The sequence below is a fragment of the Corvus kubaryi genome, unplaced genomic scaffold (genome assembly GCF_017639235.1).
Source record: "Corvus kubaryi isolate FWS band 111438036 unplaced genomic scaffold, C.kubaryi_AGA036_p1.0 37353, whole genome shotgun sequence".
Lineage (NCBI taxonomy): Eukaryota > Metazoa > Chordata > Aves > Passeriformes > Corvidae > Corvus > Corvus kubaryi.
The window spans coordinates 516,101-535,845 of record NW_024581115.1 but is presented as its reverse complement, the minus strand read 5'-3'; the positions used below and the strand labels follow the sequence as shown (position 1 = coordinate 535,845).

The following is a 19,745-nucleotide window of genomic DNA, read 5'->3' as shown; positions in this document are numbered from 1 at the left end:
TGCCATCAGCATTTTTGCTTTAGTCTGTGAAATTATTCACGTAGTCCCCCCAAACAGTGAAGGCGTTTTCTCTGTCTAAAAGTGAAAGCAGACCAGTTAAAAGATGGGACAAACCAGCAAGTGAAGCAGTAGTGACTTTAAAATGGGCTGGATTTTGTGGTTACATAAAAGCAATAAACACTGTCTCAATCTGATGTATGAATTAAGTGCTCTACCTTATCAACAGGAAATATGAACACACTTCCTACAACTACTTCCTCTTGCAAATCATTCCCTGTAGGTCTCAAAGGAAACAACAGATGCACCCAAAACAAGTTTTCATTTCTTTGCTGGCTGTTCAAAGAAAATGCAAAACCTGCTTTGTTTTTGTTTCTTAGCACCTCACTATTTAGACAAAACTCCTTGCTCAGCAAATTTGAAGTACTTTACTGGCTGGTATCATAATCTTTACCTACAAAGTGGGGTAATGAGAAGAAAAGCAAGGGCAGCTTCAAAGTTGTACCCTGTTCTTGTGAGACACCTATTATGCCACACTCCTAAGCTGCCCCCACAACATAAACGCAGCAAAACTATTAACCTGCAGCAGGGCCTCAGTCCTTTGAATGGCATCTTACACTGTGGGTACAGAAAGGGGAAATCTTGTTAGAGATGTGTGAGCATTTAACTTCTCACACTTCTGGTAAGTTTTCCAACTGATGTACTGCTAATGTGTTTCTTGTGTACATCCAAGATTTACTATCTTGGCCCTGTGATAGGCACTCTGTTCCTTCTAATCATTTGAGCAGGCTGAAGGGTTGACTGTTGGTGTGAACTGTGGGCTCATGTGTTACCTTAAGCTGTTTTTAATTGCAAGTGTTCCTGCCTAGAATGACATGCTTGTGTCAACACAAAACAGGCTTGGTGCAAGACTCACAATGGAATTTGAAACACTCTGTAGTGCAGAAACATGGGAATCCATGAGCTTGGTTTCAAATCCTTCCAGGCAGATGCTTTCTGAGAAGCCTGCATCTGGTTTTCTAATCCCCCTGAAGTTTGAGAGTGTTCAGATCAAGCTTTACATCAAGCCCGTGCCCTAACACGCAGGGCCAAGTTGATCAAAGCTGTATTTGCCAACATACCCCTAGAGAGAACAGTGCACTTCTGCTGCAAAATCCTGGTTGTCCAAAGCTGGAGGGGGTGGTGCCAGTTTTACCTTTAAATGGAAACTGAAAACAAATCTTTAAAGTTTACTGTCATTTAAAATACAAACAGCTTAGCAAGGCACCCATTCAGTACAATTTCTCCTCAAATAGTAAGAACTTTGAGACAGACAAGACTGATTGCAATTAAAGGTACAGGGTAAAAAACCACCTTGATTTATAAAGTGCATGGAAAATGGCTTGAAGAGTCAGGACTGACAGAATTTTGGAACTGTACAGGAAGAAAAATCATCCTAATCGGTGTTATAAAGACTTTTTGGTTATCCTTATAAAACAATTCTACAAAGGATGGGTTTGCTTCCACAGAATTCTATTAGTTTCATCTTTATTGAATACAGTGGGATATCTCCCACAAGCATAGTAAAAAAAAAAATATATTAAGCCTGAAGTCAAGTGATGTTCTTCACTCAGCCATGGGAGAAATTTTTCAGTCCAGTAAGTGTAACTTCAGAGTGAAATAAAAAAAAAAAAAAAAGAGAAACTAATCAGGGCCATGAATCAACCTCACTGGGGAACAACAGGGCTATGCAGAACTCTGATCTAAATTGCTGTCAGTGTTAGAAATCCAGCCCGGGGAACTCACGCTGCTAAGCACACACCGAGCAGGGCAGACAATTTTCTGCTGCCCTCTGCAGGGAAGTCTTGGGCCTTGTCACCCACAGTTGGGCCTGCACTGGATAAATCGGCTCACTAAAGAACCAGGGAGTTTTCAGAGGAATTTTTATTATTCACTGGTGTATTGTTACTTCAAAAGTAATCTGCACTCAATTTATCTTTATGAATACTGCATTTATAATTGCAAATCAACCTTTTCACTTGAGATGATGAGCCAGTTACTGGCATAACCGAGGAAGTGTTGATAGACATACTAATCCCTAGATTACTCCATCATATGGGAGTAAAAGACCAGGCCCTCTTTTTTGCAACCTTAACACTACGCTTCCACTCTGCTTTGACTGCTAGGTACCAGAATACAACCAGGAATTGAAAGCTAGCCAAAGAAAAGCTCTTGTCTTACAAGTTCTTGTCCTCCTGTGCTCTCTAGGAAAATATTAAGGAAACATCACTGTGACATTCACTTCCTCTTTCTTAACTAGTGCATGAATTATTTTGGTCCCATACACTGGATGATTGAAAAAAATAACCCAAACCAAAAAACCCAAACATTGTACTGTGCTCCAGTTCAGCACAAAGCCATGAAAACATTTTTGAGATAAAAGCGATTAATGAAACATGAGCATGATGAAGGTTATTGTTACTCAGGTGACCAGCCACTCAATCCACTTATATACTTCATTTGAGAACATTTCCTTTAACTCCAAAGGTGAGAAGGATGTGGTTCTCGTTCCAGCTATTCTCTTAGGGACTCTGTGGAGGTATTTTGTGTTCCCATATCCTCATTTGCCACAACACAAACAGCAGAACAGCATCAGGAACCTTAATTCAATACTGGCTGCAGGACACAGAGATTATATACTGCAATATATATATATATAAGCAGAGATATTTTCTTTGTCACTGCACACTTGATGTTGCATGAGAATGTAAGAAAGAGAACTGTAGGATTCTAGGGTAATATGCCCATACACAAGAAGGTCTGATGTGGAGAAATCTTTGTTGGGAGGCAGCCTTAAGCACCCAGCATTCCTACTAGATGGAGCAGGCCTCCCTATAAATCAACACGTGTATTTGCAAAATGTGTATCATTGTTTGTAATTCCTTTATGCTGAAATACACAAAAAACACAAAACAACTCCTTCTGTACTTGCCACAGCTGATTTTGTTAAACAGCAGTATCAGAATCACAAATGGACATTAGAACCATACGGAAATACAACAGAGAAGCTTGAAGGAGGGAGAGTTTTTAAAGCTATCCAAACCAATCTGACAGCATAAAATGAAAAGGAAAGAAAACTACAAGTTACACAAAAACACAGGGATCAGCATGACAAAACTGACAGAAGCCTGGCAAACAAGCTGAAGTTTAGAAATTAAATATTTCTCCTCAGGCAATTAACTAGTAACATACAATACAAACAAAACCTCCAGAAATGCAGTGACTCCTTACAGCCAGCACCCGCACTCTTGTCTCCAGGGCAAGGGTGGTCAGTTTGTGAACAGCTCAGAAACAGTCTAAGCAAAACCTTGGAAATGGTGTCGCATTTCTGGCCTCAGGCCCAACTCTGCAAAAAAGCCAAGGGACTTGACACAGCTCAATGGGTGAGGAACATAATCCAGCTCAGAAGCCAAATTTATTTCTGACCAGGGTCAACCTCATTCATCAGCATCATCAAACTGGCCCTTCTCAACTGTTCTAACTTGTGGTGGAAAAGCAAAGCAAGGTGTGTGGTGACAGCCTGGGTTGTAAAACCAATCCTCTTCCCATACATAAGAGCCGAAAAGATTATTTTCCTCAAAGCTTCCACAGGAGAGATCATCAGCATCTAAAGAAGATAAAATAAAAGGTTTAAACCATGGGAGATACGCAGGAAAGTAGTGGTGTAGTGCTGCAGGTTATTATGGAGGTCTATGGCATCTTCCAGTTCACTATTTCAATTTGATCTGCCAGCATTCATGAATTAGGCAAAAAAAAGGCAAACAGAAAACTGAATTTGTCAACATCTTCATTTTAAGGAAGGTTCATGCCACACAGACAAAACAATTTTTCGGAAAGTTTAATGATACACCTGGGACTCAGAATGTCTGGCACCAGCTCTTACAAGGCACGCAGGTTTTTTGCATTTTCCCTGGGAATAAAAGGCTCATAAACCTATTACTTTTATTTGCCCTCCCCCTCTCTGCTGTTTTCGTAACACCATCCCAATGAGGAGTCCTTGAAACGCTTTAAGAACTGGGTCACTGGACAGAACGGGAGGGTGGGGTCCTGTAAAAGCTCACTCTGAACGTTTCCACTAGGCCAGAATTAAGCCTAATGGGCCTGTATTTAACCAATCTAGCACAAAAATAGGGCAAAGTGTTTTAACAGAAGCATAAAGATTTCTAGCCAGCAGACACTGAGCAAAGAAAAAGCCCAGAGCATGAGGAGCAGAGGACTCAACACAATATCCCACATGTCAGCCTTCCAGCAGCACTGCCAAACAAGCCACCACAGCAAGATCTTAAGACACTTTAAAAAGCTGTAAGATGACCAATCAAGCACATTTTTGTATTTGTAGCCATTAACAACTCAGACACTTGTACTCAGTATCCTTCAGAAGCACCTGAATCCAACAATCACAGCTGCCTTAATTTTTGAGGATTTAAAGAGCTACAGGTGGGATGAGCAAGTTCAATAAAGGGGAAAAAAAAGAACTTGTGACAGTTCCAGTACAAAATTCAAAACATTCCATAAATTTGAGCATATAAGAGATTAAAATGAAAGCTCAGAATGGAAGAGAGGGGAAAACCTCCAAAAATGGAACAGTCTTTTTCTCAGATTACCCAGTGTAAAAAACCAACACTATATTTCCATTTTTAAATAAGAATGGTTTTATAGAAAGACTGCAAAAACTTTCCCACTTTCTTCCATTATCAAACAATGGAATTTAAATACAAAAGCTTATTTTAATTATGGTATTAAAATAAACAGAAAATTCATATTTCCTAAGCAAAGAAAATTGTATTAATTACAAAAATATACACATTAATGAGAAGAAAATGGAAATTGTACTATTGGGCATCAACAAAGACACAGCAGGTTATCAGTGACTGCTGGCTAAACTCTGTCCACCCGTTCTGTGCTAACAACCAGCCTGGCCAGTGGGAAGTTGAGACTCTTTAACATGTGAGTCACCATAAAAACAAGTTACAAACTGGAGGAATAATTCAACTCTAAAGGTGTGAGTGAAACTCCTTCTATTCATTGCCACTTTTGTCCATGGGACGGATCATGTGCACAATCAGTTAGGAGGATAAAGCTTCAATAAAACCAAACAAAGTGAAACAAACAAACAAAAAACCCCTCAAAAAAACTACAGTAAAAGCAACAAACCATACTCAGAGACTGAGCACTGTTCCAAAGAACTCCGTGCTCTATAGAGACATTATAATGAACAGCCTTAAATTTTCTTGAAGAATTTTTACACAAAAAAAGTTACATTCCTGCACACCAGGTACCCTTCTCTTCTGCTTCAGAATAACAAAGACACACCACTGAGAACTTGCTTCACCAGAGAAACTCAACAGAAACATGGAATTCTCCTCCTTACCATGCCACTCCCTAAGAATTCAATTGAAGCAAGAGTTTCACGTGAACTCCACAACACCACCTAAATTCCGTATTTGACAACAAAATTGTGCATTACACATCCGTGACATCAACACAAGAAGAAATTGCTTCCCAAAATAGAACACAGAGTTACTAAAACACGTTCTCCTGCAAAGCACCTACCTCCAACCACCTACTACCCAAAACTCAAATGAAGCCCAAGTAAGTGTGTACTCACCGTAAGGACCACATGTAGCCTCCTCCAATTCTTTATCCCAGTCCTCCACCTCATACTCAGATGCACCTTGCTGCCCTGGAGACTCAGGTACATTGGAGACTTCACTATCCCACACATCCAGGTCAGCATATATATTGTACCAACCATTATCAGTAGAGCCACTGACATCACCTTGATTGGGAAAGGTAGAAGCAGATTCACTTTCTTCAGACTTGCCATCAGGAACATTTGGAACATTCTTCATCAAACATTCTAAAACCAGTAGAAAGTGCCAACAGATACACTCAGAAATTAAACAAGAACAATTACGTGCTCAGCACACAATAATTCAGAGAGGTACACAAATGCACTTTGTGACTGCTAATTTTATTGTAATGCATGCAGTTTCCTATAGATATAATATATGTATTATATGTAATATCACTACAGAGCTGCTTCACATTTCAGATGCTTGGGAAGGGTAGACATAGCTTTGCACCACAGCACCAGCCCAAATCAGGATTTTCCACAGACTCCTGTTGGAAAATAAATCTTTAAACTAGGGCCAAGGACCCAGCAGTCTTGTTTCACAGCAGGGATTAAAAAAAAAAAAAAATTGAAAAACCATGGTTCTGGTTTAAAAAAAAACTCATATTGATTAAGTATCTGCATGGAAATAATTTAGTGCAGTAAGTAAAGAGGCATTTCCCATCCACCACCAAAAGGTTTTAAGTATATGTCTCAAGTAGTGCACAAGTTTCAATATTCACGACCTGCTTTGTTTTGTCCTACCTTTTCTGGGCTTCCAGATCATAGTTTCTCTATTTTTAGGAAGCTGTTTCCCCCCAGAGTTTGAAGCCTCAGTGACAGCAGCCATCACCTACGAGAGAGTTTTAAAGAACGCAGTAGCACCTTTCATTCATTGCTCACGAAACTGCTACCACATTTTGAGTGTTCCCAAGCCCCTCCATTTGTTCCGTTGATGAATCAGAGGTTTAAAAACAAACAGGCTTTCACTTTAGAAGGCAAACCTGCAGAGGTATGGCTAATTCTGCTGCTGCCATTGGTCACCCCGAGCATTAGCCAACACAGAACAGCCCATCTCCTCACTCACCCCCACAACCCCAACCCACAACGTGCCCCTTTGGGAACCACGTCACACTGTGAAAGCATCAGAGGTAATGAAGACACAAAGAATGGAAAAAGTACTAACACTGAATCAACCGCTCTGTTGGAGCACACACGCCGAGGGGAAAGGAGCGAGTCGGACCCTCCAGCAGCCCTGCGGGGCTGGACCAAGATGGATGGAGAGCAGAAGGAAACCCTTAGCTTCTCTGAGGGGCGCACAGGAAAAGGGACGGCGCCTTCTCTCACTTCCACTGAAACAAGGGGGAACCAAGGGTGGGTGCGGGAAGCCGGGGCCCGCAGGGGCCGCGGCGGTGACGAAGCCCAAGCCCGGACTCCAGGCGAGCCCTTACGGCAGCCCCGCCGCCTCCGCTGCCCGCCCCACGCTCCCCGGGACCCCCGAACCTTCGGAGCCACGGCCGCTACCCCGCCTGAGGGCACAATTGACCGCCCGGCCCTCAGCACCCCCGGGCGACGTCAGGAGGGCGGGCCCGCGGCTGTGCCCGAGGGCCTGGGTGCGGCACCGGGGTGAGAGGCTGGGAGGGACGGCTCCCGCTGCAGCCTCGGTGCTTGCAACGCCGCGACCGCCCACAGCGCCCAGCCGGCGGAGCCCACCGTGCACAGCTTCGGAATCACAGACGCACTTAGGCTGGAAAGACGTCCGAGATCATCGAGTGCAACCATGACCTAACACCACCATGTAGTGGAGACTGCACCCTGGAGAAATACAGACAAAAGAGCTCTGAGAAAGGCCCTTTTCACTCAAGAAATTGTAAATAAGGTATCAATACCTCTCATGGCTGGGTGGAGTTTTCCCCTTGCCAAAAGGTAACAATTTCCTTCCGGCCTCGTGGTAGCAGCATGCTCAGAACAGGAACAGACAGGAAGCGCCTTGGCTGAACAGCTGTGGCAGGTGTCAAGCACATGTGGTTGCAGGGAATGCGTATCCCTGGGGAGAATAGCAAAGTTCTGCAAGGAACCAGAATAGCTGAAGAAAAAGGGCCCACTTTCTGAAATGATGGAGTTACCAGCTTTGTTGGACTTTAAAAACTCCAAATTTTGCATTTAAAAGCTTTTAGTTGTGCAACTGAAGAAGCAAGAAGTGGTTCAGGAGAGGGAGTAGCAGTGTAAGGGGCAGGGAGAGTGTAAGTGATTATCAGTAAGAAAATCTCAGTGTCAGACATGAGGTGGGAACTAGTGGAGAAGGAGATGGCCTGGCTAAAAGCTTGGTAAACACAAAAGCAGGATGTACTTCAGATCTGGTCAAAGAAGGAGCAATCTTACCAGACTGCTGCTCCAAACTTTATTCCCAGCTAGTTAAGTTACTGGAATTCATTGCTTGAGAGGAGCTGCAGTTTCTACTTGAGTACAAAATCAAGACATATTTCGCTGTCTTGTCATTATGTCACCCTTCTGTCACCGGGAAATTGCACAAAAGAACGCTTGCAGCATGTTCTTGTACTTTCCCTACATTTCTCTATCGGTCCAAGGATAGCATTTATGTTGATTTCTCATGGTGGACAGAAAGTTGCTTTCTGCTCTCACCTCAGGGACACTGCTAACGGATCTCAGCTCCCCTCGGCCCCCCTTCATCACTCTCACGATGCAAACACCAATGCAAGGTGGCTGCAGAGGCAGTTTCTCTTTTTGTTGTGAGGATGACAGATGATTTCTAGGCTAGGAAGCAATAAATACTGTATTTTTACTGATTTCTGATTACCTAATGAAAAGCGTTCCACTTTTCTGATTCAACATAAGATAAAAAGACACACGTGTAGTTTCCATGGGGTTTGGTTTTGGTTTTTTGTATTTAGGTGCAATATTAGCTTTCCAGAGTGTAAAAACTGATGCACTAGAACTATCTGAATGTTTAAGCAGGATGAAGAGTTTGCTCTCGGAAGTCTTGATGAAAACACCCTCAGAGGTTCTCTGACTGCACTTGAACCTGCCCCTGGCAGAATCAACACTAGAAATTACTGCAACAGAGAAGATGATTCTTTTTTGTCACATAAAATGTGAAGAATGTAAACTTTAATAAAATCCAGGAACATATTTACCTTTGTACAAAGAAGTGAAAAAATGCAGAGTCATGTTATAACTATGTCTAGTTTTTCATAAATGTCCAGTTTGCAATAAAGTGTATTTAGAAACAAAATCTTCCACCAGGTCTCCCTGCAACATCTTCATAGCTCGCCAGTGAATGCTCCCACAGTTTTGTGGTTTGCCTTTGGGATGACTTAGCTCCTCCTTGATATAATCCAGCCAGAGGTCTTTAAAAAAAAAATGGAAGTTCTGGTTAGATTTTGACTAGATATTACTTAACAGACCAAGCCTAATACCAAGCCTAACTAGAAACTCTCTTTTTCTAAGTGTCTTGATATTAATGCAGTAAGGTTTACTTTGTGAAACTACAATCTCTGCACCTTGAGGAGCAAAACCCCGGGTTCTATTCCCAGCTGGAATAGTCATGTCTTCAGAAATAATCCAACAATAACTGAGCTGTGTACTTTCTTAAAAGGAATATTGCAGAAATCTTGATTATAAATATATAGCTCCATACTGTTCATAAATCCAAATTAGAAGTGATACACATCTCTTATGCCAGCATCAGAATCTGATTTGCTCCTAGTTGTGCTGAAGCCATCCCACTGCCAATGACGCTGGGCTGACAGTGGAGGGTCTCTGCAGTGTCCTACACTTAACAGCACAGAAGAAATAAGCTCCACTCTGAATGACGGCAAGCACACAAGGGCAGAACAAACAGTTACCTTTTGAAATGGATGGAAATAAAAGAGGCAGCAGTGAATGAATGAATAAATAATAAAAAATAGAATCCCTTTACCAGTATTTGTTGAACCAAACTCCCTCAAGGCACGTTCATAGTATTCTCTCAGATGAAGCATTTTGCAGGATTCCTAACAAAGGAAGGTATTAAAAGGCCATTTATTTTGTACAGAAGTGAATCTGCAGTGTGATTAGATTCTGACAAAGGAAGAGAGTCATGGCAATTACATGCACACACTGCTGAAGATTTAGTTACCATGGAACTTGGGTTTGTATCACATCCTGTGAATCAGCTGCAGAGAACAAACATGAACTGACCACAGACTAACATCACTACTCTGCTTCCTATTTAAACCCCAAGTTAGAACTGTATTTTACAAATACAAGGCACTAATTGGATAGTCAACAACTTACTTGCTCCTTTTCTATTTGGATCATCTTCCTGAAGAAGTCAAGTGAAAATGGATGATTTTCACACAGGCTGAAATAAAGTAAGTGACTTTAGACTTAAGGACTTTTAACATATACTCTAGAACAATCAAGTTTGAAGGTTTTAACTTTTACCTGGTAAAGAGTCTTTTAACTTTCTTATAACCACCATTTCTGTAAGTCCAGTCAAGATACATTTCTTTCATAGTCACAGATTCAGCAGGTGTTGTGGCATGCAAGGATCTCTGCAAGTTTAAAAGGAAAAAAAACCAAAACAAACAGAAAAAAAACCTATCACATAACCTATAATTAAATGGCCCAATTAGTGCTTCTCCCTAGTTAGGTATCTGAGAGATGGAGATCTCCTAAGTCTAAAATACATTTCTCCTCCAGTATTCCATACAGCTGGAACTGGCATTTCCATAAACCCATTCATGCAGAGGGTTTCAAAATACTCTACAAATACTCTCAGCTGTCAAGCTTCCACCTGAAATATATGTTCTATGTTGTAGATGGGAGGGAAAAAAACCACAGTGTAAAATGCCAGGCAAAGAGGAAACGTTTTGCCCTATGCTACTGAGGAAATACATAGTGAGATTAAAGTCCTGGTTCTGATCTTGACTTTTCTGTAACAAGACTGATGTTTTCACACAGATTGGAAAATTCTCTTTTCCATGTTCAGATAGGTATCTGAAAACAGAGCAAAAATTCTAGACCACAAAGTAGGAGTCCATCATTGGTTGTGCTTACAAACATCCATATGCCTTAGAAGCATGGGAATGATATTTGTGCCTGTAAGTCTATGTCCAACTGGTTTTTTTAGCAAACACAGTTTTGCTTGAAATGCTTTGATATCAATACATCCATGAAGGAACTTCATTATAAAGCATTTATTGCATGTTCCATCCACATTGTTCCATTTTTATTTACAGACATAGAAGTAGATTTTGATTAGCCGAGTACCTCGTAGAGAGCTTCTGTGTCCTCCTTGCTCTTTTTGCCCTCACTCCATTCCACCCAGAGGGTCCACAATGGCAAAGTACCCTACAAGGTCAGCAAACACATCAAATGACTGAAATACAGTGATACTGATTTACAGAAACAGACAGCAATAAGACATGAGGTTCTGTATTACCTGCCATGAAAAATACCCTTTAGACACAGCTCTTGGAAAGACAACTTTGAACTGAAATCACTTCTCATTTCCTTCCTAACTTACAGGACAAATCATCCTTAGCTGGACAGCCGTGTTGCAAGGGATGAGAATCAAGTTTTGCATCACTGAGCATTGAAGTACACAAAGGTGACTTCCAAGAACAAGAAGGAAAGAAACCTTCCTCTTTCTTCACTCATTGTGTCCGGGGTTTGAAATGGAACAGAGTAGGAGAGCACACATCTAATCAAGGCTGAAATACCACACAGGCAAATGGTGTTATCAGGACAGTGAAGAAGGGGAAGCACATTTTTCCTTAAAACACAAATACCAGCTCACTGCTAGGAGAACATGCAAAATGTCACCTGTAAGCATTCAAACTTTAAACATGTGAATTTTAAGTGAATTGACAATTCCCTAATACTCAGGAGTGCAATCTGCATGTGAAACATCAAGTTCTTATTTCTGACCTTAAAAATGGTTAAGGACTGTAAATGCCTTGTAAACAAAAAACAACAAAAAATCACACCAAAACGAACAACAAACAAACAAAACTAAACAAAAAACCCACACAAACAAAAAAACCAAACCAAAACAAAAAAACCCCTAACAACCAATCATCAGAGGTTTCTGGCCCAAGACTAATGCATGCCAAGTCCATTAAAGCAGCACAGACCTTAGATTTCACATGTTTAATGGCTTCTTCAAAACACTGGGTCACATCATCCCTCTTCAGCTGGATCAGCACCTGCAGCCTCATCTGCCACATTTCCACAGACTGGCTGAAGTGGCTGGTTGCAGCTTCTGCCACCTCCACAGCCTTCTCAGAGAGGTTGGAGTCCAGCAACAGCTGAAGCTACAACACAGCAGACACAGCTTTGTTAAAAAGCAGGGCTCTGAACCAATATTGTCCCTCTGTGTCTACTCAAAATGGCAAAGACAGGCACACAAACAATGCAGGAAAGTCTCAGCATTTATTTCTTCTGTATTCGTTCTTACCCAGTGCTTATAGAGAGCTTCTAGCAGCAAACTGGACTCATGGGCTTTGCTGAACACATTCAGTGTCCTCTCCAACCTCTAGAACCAACAGAGAAGAAAAATCCCAGCATTTCAAGAAGCCCACTGGATTGTGTCATGTCATCTAAATACACATTATGTGTCTAATGTTTTAGGTACCTGCAAACATTCCAAGATCAAGTGGAAATCTGAATATTTACTTCTATTCCTTAAGGAGCAAAGAACAACACTGCATTGTTCTTTTAGTGTAATGCTAGGGAACCAAGCTGCACAGGATAATTAGTTAATTGAGTCATACCTAAGCAGAGATGCATAATTAAATTACCCACATGCCAGCACCAAACTTTGCTCAGACTTATTTGCAAAAGTCATTTTAATTCACCCTCTTCTTTGAACAAGCACAGGTTTGAAGAACCTGTCAGTGAACTTGTAAGATCCCTTTCAACCCAAGACATTCTATGATTCCATGACTAACAAGTCTGCAGTCTTAGCTTTCATCCAAAGAGGTCACTGCACTTTACTGGCAAGACTGATTTATGCCCAGGTTAATCATGTTCAGGCAGGCCACGTGTGAGCATGGCAGTAACAGTGATCCCCCTAGATGGACACTGAATATTTTTAATGATGGCCACAGGTAAGTATTTTTTGATAAAATGTCAAAATATATTTGCTTCTTGTCTGAGGTATTACAGAAGTCAGTAAAAATAGGGATGATTTGTTTAGTATTATTTCCTAATAAACTTTTACCTTTTGCTTTAATTCTTCACTGTTGGTTTTTCTGTCATACCTCTCTAAGCAAAAAGTGATGTAGCATTTCCACATGTCCTCTGTAGAAGCAAAGGCATAATATCACACTTTACAGAACCACAAGAATAAGCACAAATATTTGTCTTTAAGAAATACAAAGATACAAATGATACAAAGTGTTAATGCTAGCTTTGTTTTAAAATGTTGTATTACAAAAGAGGTGCTAAATTTATAACATTAACATTTTTAAATGGCTCCCCAGTCCAAGCCGCAGGCAGTAGCTCTCTATAAAGAGCATCAAGCTCTTAGTTCAGCTGAGACTTTTAAAGATCCCTTGCAATCCAAACTATTCTATGGCTTTAAAGGCTATACAGGAGCAAGTTTGAGACCACTCCACAAATAGCCCCTCAACAACCTCTTTTCAGAGTAAGGACAATGCCAGATGTTGAAGCTGGATATCCACTGCACTGGCAATTCAAAACCATTACTTACAGCTAACCAGCAATATACTCGCACTTTCAATTAAGCAGCTCCTTCAAGAGCATAAATGCATTGGAAAATAACCCAAATAACACATAAAATAGATCCCAAGAGGTAGCATCTAAAAACTGCTTGCCTTCTCTTAGGTATGGTAGAGCCTGCCATCACCTTCTTCAAGACTTTTACAAGCTACTCAAGTACCAGAAATAAATGTTAAAATGCAGGCAGAACATTTCACCTGTTGGGACTACTCTCACAGCTTCGTCAAAGACTGCACAGCACCGTTCCTCTCTCTGGGCCATTTCTGAGACTTTCTTCTGTTTTGTGGTGTGTTCTGTGGGCTGCAGGGACCCCAGCTCCAGCTCCCGGCGGGCCATGTAGTCCCATGTCAGGGGATCATCAGCATATCTGGTTTGCAAACTAAACACAACATGCTTGTAACAGCCCACAGTCACCATTCTTCATCTCCAGGTATGTTTAAGAAGGTTGTTATATTGGTATAGAAATGTAGTTAATTGCTAAGTAACCAAATGCTGGAGAAAAAACCATTTTACCTTTCCACAAGAGAAAGACAAAATATTAGCTTTTAAAAAAATCCTATTTAATATGGATATTTTTCAGAAATAAAATGACCCAGACATTAACAGGGAGCTGTTAAGAGAGATCTTTCTTTTGAGAGGAACAACTGGAGAAATAAAAGACGCAAAATCCCTATGAAAGTACACTAGGAAAATCCACAGTTCCTGCAGTGAATTTACAGAAACTAAGTGCAGTAATTATTCAGTGACAACTGTATTTTATCTAAACTTTTCTTAGTAGTTTTTTAAAGCCCTTTCTGAAGTTAGATACAAGTATCCTTTTCTAAAGATCATGCTTGCCTTATCTTTTGTTTTTCTTAAACGACTTTACATAAGTCTTAACACTATTTCCCTAGAGGAACAGCCTTCAGTTCTTAAAATCCTGTCAATCCACTATAAATCAGAGACATTATGAGAACATGTTTCTTAATAACCAAACCAAAATAAAATAAAAATACAACATAAAGCCACAACTCACTTCTCAAGGATTTCTTTTTGCAAATCTTGGGTAAAATCAAAGAGCTTTGCAATAGAGAGCACAGCCAGCTGGAACTCAACACCTACATTTCAAGAGGAGAAAAAACTATGGAGTATTTGCTAAATTCCTCAACATATTGCATCAATTGCACTTTCCATTTCTGTAGCTTGATTTCACTTGCAAATTTAATCAGCACCTCCTCTACTCCCTCACTTGACTCTGCCATGAAAACACAAAATGCTCCACGCTCAGGACAGATCTCTCCAAAGCTGCACAAAATACATGTCCATGAATTGTGTCTATCTTGTATCTCCATAACTTACCTTTGGAAATGCCAAGTGACATGACTTGACATACTCAGATCATTGTGAACCCCCATCAGCTATTACTCACACCCTACTATTCTTAAGTGCTTACAAATCATTCGTATGCTTATTTTTTCCAGTATTTCTCCAGCAAATTAAATTAAGCCAAATCTTTCTGAAATTTCCTCGAATGTCCTTTTTCCCCACCTATTTTCAATGTTCATTATTGTATTTTGCCCAGTCTTCTAAAATACGTCCCTCTATCATGATTTCTCAAAGATATCTGCTACTAGTTTGCAGTTATTTTACCCAATTCTCTCAATAAAATAGCTGAGTTTTATCAAGCCTGCTTAATTTAAAATAATTTAATCTGGTTTATTATTAGTCTGAATTCTTACTTCTTTGCCACTAGTGTTAGCTGATCAGTTGTGATCTAATGTTCAGCAAAGTAAGAAAGGTGTGTAATTCTGAAGTGTCCTTTGTTTTTCTTTTTTAATCAAGTTTTGAGACTGTAACCCAGCACTAAGCCTCTTCAGCCCTAAAGCCATTGTGCTGGAAGAGATGTCAGCCTGCAGGAAAGACATGGAATCAGAACTACCAGCACCATTAATTTATACTCTGCATTATATAGGTTCTCCTGAAGAAACGGTGTATTTGAAAAAAGGCTCTTAGTGTGTGCATTGAAGCTAAGTCTATCAGCATTGCCTACTGCAGAACTGAATTAAAGATTACAATTTTTTCATGAATAAGTACAAGAAATGTTCATTCACCTTTAATTTTCTGAGAAGCATCCCTATAGACTATGCGAGCCATTTCCCCATTGAGAATTTCTTCAGAGTAATTGAATTCCCCCTGAAATATCAAGCATATCATTGAAGAAATTATTGTCCTTTCTCAGCCAACATTTTTGCAAACAGGGAAAGAAAAATCGGAAGATATTAATGTTTTTCTTCATGCAAGTCTATTTTTATGTAATTTGCACAAGTCAACTATAAAGAAATGAGATAGGAAGTTTGACTATTTACTTTCCAGAAATTACTGTTAATTTTAAGACTGGGGAATGTAATAAAAGATTTTACAAAGGCAAAGAAAAAACAGATATATGAAGTATTTGAGCTGAGCATCAGCAAATACTTGAAAAGCTCCACACACGTGCAGGACAGGAACAAAACCTTTTCTAAGCCACTGTCAAATTAACCATTAATTCAAAACTGTGAAATTCAACATGTAATACACAAGCAGACAATATCTTGTAAGTAAGTTTAGTTGACCTACCAGATCCATCTTTGCTTGTTCAAATTCTTTCTTCTCCTTCCTCTGTTTCTCAGCATGCATAAGCTCCATTCTGAAATACTGCAAGAGTGACAACAAAATGAAATTACTGTGGGGATAAATCATAAAAATCTAAGTCCACAAACAGGGTAAAACAAGCTCTGAGGAGCTACAAATAAGGACTTTGCCACATCCCACATATGTCCTAGAGCCTTGGTTTTTGAAGGCTTGTGCACCTACCACTATCTGCCCTGTGTATTTGCTCAGAAATTTCCAACAGGTAGCAGTGACCATTTTTTAGTCATTCTTTAAACCTTAACTTGCCCCCAAAGAAAACCAAGTTCCTCAACAAAGACTGGGGATGCCAGACTGAGCCTGACAACTATGTTCTGGCAGAGCTTAACAGCACCTTAGAAAGGAATTTTGGGGTTGGTTTTATTAATATTTTTGACATTTTCCTGCTGATGGAAAAACAAGTTTTTCCAGTTGTGTCAGACGGATCCGGGAAACATGCTGAATGGATTTGCTCTGATTGATCAAGTAAGTGGTCATAGAAGAAAAACAGGAACTCACTTCTTGATAAAGTTTGGGGCAGTCTGGATGGAAGCGCAAAGCACGAAGGAACAAGTGCCTGGCACTTTCTGATGACAGTCGTGTCTCCATTTCCCACTTTGCTGCCATAATCCACAGTGCTGCAACAGGTGACACAAATAAATTTATTTAACCTCTCAACATGAGCTCAGCACCAGTATAAGACTGATTATCTCCCATGCAAAACTGTAAAGCAGACAGGCAGATCCAGGAAGTTTAATCGAGTCTACAGATCTAACGATGTCTTCAAAAGCCAAAAAGCAGTCATGAGCATTCAACATCTCTCACTTCTGATACATCTACTGAGTCCCCAGTCCACCTGGGAACTGGTCATTCTGACCTGCTTCACATTCTTCCCATTGCTCAGCAGAACCCCTGTCAGAGCCCTCCTCTCTGAAGCAGCAGCAAGGCAAAGAACAGAGGGTAGGAACTTCAGCCCAACAGCTTGAACCGAGATCTACAAGAACTTAAACCAACACCATACAATCTATGCTGAGGCATTTATTCAGCACTCACCATTTATTTTATTTACCTGGTTTATTGGAATGAATGGCCAACATGGTAGAAAACACCTTACTGAGTTGATGTTTTGCATTCTGTAAAAGAAGTAGTTTTGTTTCACCCACTCTGGTACTGAATTGAACCCCCAGCACCAAAGTTTCAGTAGGAAAGGTTACTAGCCGTAGTACAATTGCTCTGAAAAAGATGCTTCTCTGCTACTGTATCTTCAGTAGAAAGTTTCTCATATTTACTCAAGAGTGACCAGCATTTAAATGTCACCAGATTAGGGTAGCATGGCTAACTCAACTTTTCTGAACTACACAGCAAACGCAAATGTTGCCTAAGTCCCAAACCCATTGTCTCACTGCCCCTTTCTGAGATACAGATTGTATTTTCTTTTGGCCACCTTCACTGCCATGCAAGGTCACCTTCTTCAGTACAGAAATGACAGCACTTGAATGCTTGTAATAACATGAAGCCTTGCACAGGTAAGTTTATCAAGTACAGAACCACCAGAATTAGACTTTCCAGGATAGCCACGACAATAAATATTTGGAACAGAATCACAATTCACAGACAAGTGAGTCACTCACTCCAGAGAAGGTATAACCAATATTATGGCTCTCACAAACCAACTGGTACACCAGATTTAATGCAGTTAGCCTCACCTTTGCCCCTGCAAGCACCAAATGTCATACTAATTCATTCTCAAACTCTACATTTACATACATCAGTGAAAATCCCAAGCACCTCCAACAATACTATCAAAATTATGTCAGTATTACAGCATGTAGCAGTTAAGTTTGTACCCCTATCTTTAAATCAAGTTTCAGATGTGTGAGTAAGCACCAATCCAGTATCTCAACCTGGGTAAGATCAGGATTTGAAAACTCACCCACTGCTTGCAAAATGCAACATGCGAAAGCCACAGCTGGACATCATCCTGTTGGAAATCAAAAGAAGAAGAGAATCAATCTCACAATGTACAAAATCATTTGTACATTGACAAGCAAACAACACACTCTTGGTACAATGACCTGGTGTACAGAAAAAAAGAATTCTGAATCTCAGTACAAATAAACTTACTTTCCATTTCCCTGTAGCTCGGTTGAACAGGCTGTGGACTCTATGCAGAATAGAGTGCTCAATTTCATCCTTCTTAAATGGATATCCAATGCGCTAAGAGGAAAAAAAAACTAATTTCATTGCAATAGAAAATTTGGCATAAAGTATTTTGTACTCTTAATAAGTGACAAACTTACTGCTCTTCTTTTCTTGATCAGTTCCAGCAGATTAACTTCATACTAGAAAAAGAAACATTTAAAAGCAAATAATGAGGCATCTAACAGTAAGGCAAAAAAAACCCCAAATCAAGTTTGTTATAGATGATCAGGTGAACAATAAACATTACAGTCAGGAACACATAAGCCATAATGGGGGGGGGGTCTATATCCCTGGAGAGACAAGAAATTACAGGAAGAGGTCACAACACGAGAGAAGCCTGACCCCAAACTCAGGCACCAACTCCTGCCTATGCTTCCTGCTCTGGTGCCAACAACCGCTCACAGGTGAACGACCAGGTGAGGGGGATTCTCCGTTTTCTGACCTGTTTGCAACGTGGGTAACTACAAAACTAGCCGGGTCTAACTGAGCTGGGTCTGCATCAAGAGCTGCCTCGCGAGCTGCCTCGCTCTGCCTCTCAGTGAAGCCTACCTGGATGTAATTAATGAAATCCTCCTTCCGCAGCGCTCTCCGCTGGATTTTGTACTCTAGAGCCGAGGCTTTCCTCAGGACGGCCCTGTGGGAACGGGAGATCAGCGCCCGGAGCGCTCCTGGCCGCACCACGTGCGCTCACCCACCGGCCCCGGCCCCGGCCCCGGCCCCGCTCACCGGATCTCTTTGCGTGTGAAGAGCCCGACCCGCTCCAGCTGCTCGAGCTCCGGGACGCGGTCCTCCAGCCGCTGCTCGATGCGCTCCGCCATGACCGCGGGGGTTCCGGTGTGTCCGGCCCGGCACGACGCGGCGCGGCACGGCACGGCACGGCCCGGTACAGCCGCCGCCGCTGCCGCCGCTTCCGCCCGCTGCCCTCGCCGCTTCCGCGGCTGCTGCGCCGCTCTGCCGCCCCCTGCCCGGCTGGCGGGGCCAGAGCCGCAGAGTCTGTATAGACTCGATCGGGTTTGGAAGGGACCTCTGGAGATCGCCCAGTCCAACCCCCCTGCCCAGGTAGGGTCGCCTGCAGCAGGGGACACAGACGTGGGTTTGGAATGTCTCCAGAGAGGGAGACTCCATGATCTCCCTGGGCAGCTGTTCCAGTGCTCTGCCACCCTCCACGGAAAGAAATCCTTCCTCATGTTGAGGTGGAACTTTTTGTGTTTTAGTTTATGACCATTGCTCCTCGTCCTGTCGCTGGGCATCACCTAAAAGAGTTTGGAACCATCCTCTTGGCACCAGCCGTGGAGCTAAACACGATGGCATTCACCAGGGTCAGTGATGGGACACCAGCCTGGAACTGCTCCAGCACTTTGCTTCTTGGGTGGGATTCCTCCAAGACAAATGGCTCTTTGTCACTCACATGGTACTGTCCTTCTTTCCACCTTCCAGATTTTTAAGAAAAAATCGTCTACTGTGAGGGTGGTGAGATACTGGCACCAGAGAACATGTG

At 41.5% G+C, this 19,745-nt stretch overlaps 2 protein-coding genes across 3 annotated transcripts; both read right to left on the bottom strand.

Moving 5' to 3' along the window:
- Window positions 1-2,457: 2,457 nt before the first annotated feature.
- Window positions 2,458-7,146, bottom strand: COPRS (coordinator of PRMT5 and differentiation stimulator). 2 transcript variants are annotated; one of them, XM_042032342.1, is made up of 4 exons: window positions 6,837-7,146; window positions 6,416-6,503; window positions 5,645-5,815; window positions 2,458-3,643 (listed from the first exon to the last, which is right to left on the bottom strand). In XM_042032342.1, exons 2-4 carry the CDS (start codon window positions 6,498-6,500, stop codon window positions 3,474-3,476), a joined length of 426 nt encoding a protein of 141 aa, XP_041888276.1. In that variant the 5' UTR covers window positions 6,501-6,503; window positions 6,837-7,146; the 3' UTR covers window positions 2,458-3,473. The 2 variants fall into 2 exon arrangements, with proteins under 2 accessions (XP_041888276.1, XP_041888275.1); XM_042032341.1 differs by having other exon boundaries at window positions 5,645-5,896; window positions 6,837-7,145.
- Window positions 7,147-8,742: 1,596 nt separating this feature from the next.
- UTP6 (UTP6 small subunit processome component) lies at window positions 8,743-19,159 on the bottom strand. Its single transcript, XM_042032338.1, has 19 exons — window positions 18,974-19,159; window positions 18,797-18,881; window positions 18,346-18,387; window positions 18,170-18,262; window positions 17,979-18,026; window positions 17,115-17,178; window positions 16,565-16,683; window positions 15,995-16,072; window positions 15,490-15,571; window positions 14,415-14,496; window positions 13,597-13,778; window positions 12,879-12,958; window positions 12,114-12,191; window positions 11,791-11,970; window positions 10,925-11,005; window positions 10,097-10,206; window positions 9,947-10,013; window positions 9,591-9,663; window positions 8,743-9,018 (listed from the first exon to the last, which is right to left on the bottom strand). Exons 1-19 carry the CDS (start codon window positions 19,063-19,065, stop codon window positions 8,861-8,863), a joined length of 1,794 nt encoding a protein of 597 aa, XP_041888272.1. The 5' UTR covers window positions 19,066-19,159; the 3' UTR covers window positions 8,743-8,860.
- Window positions 19,160-19,745: the final 586 nt, after the last annotated feature.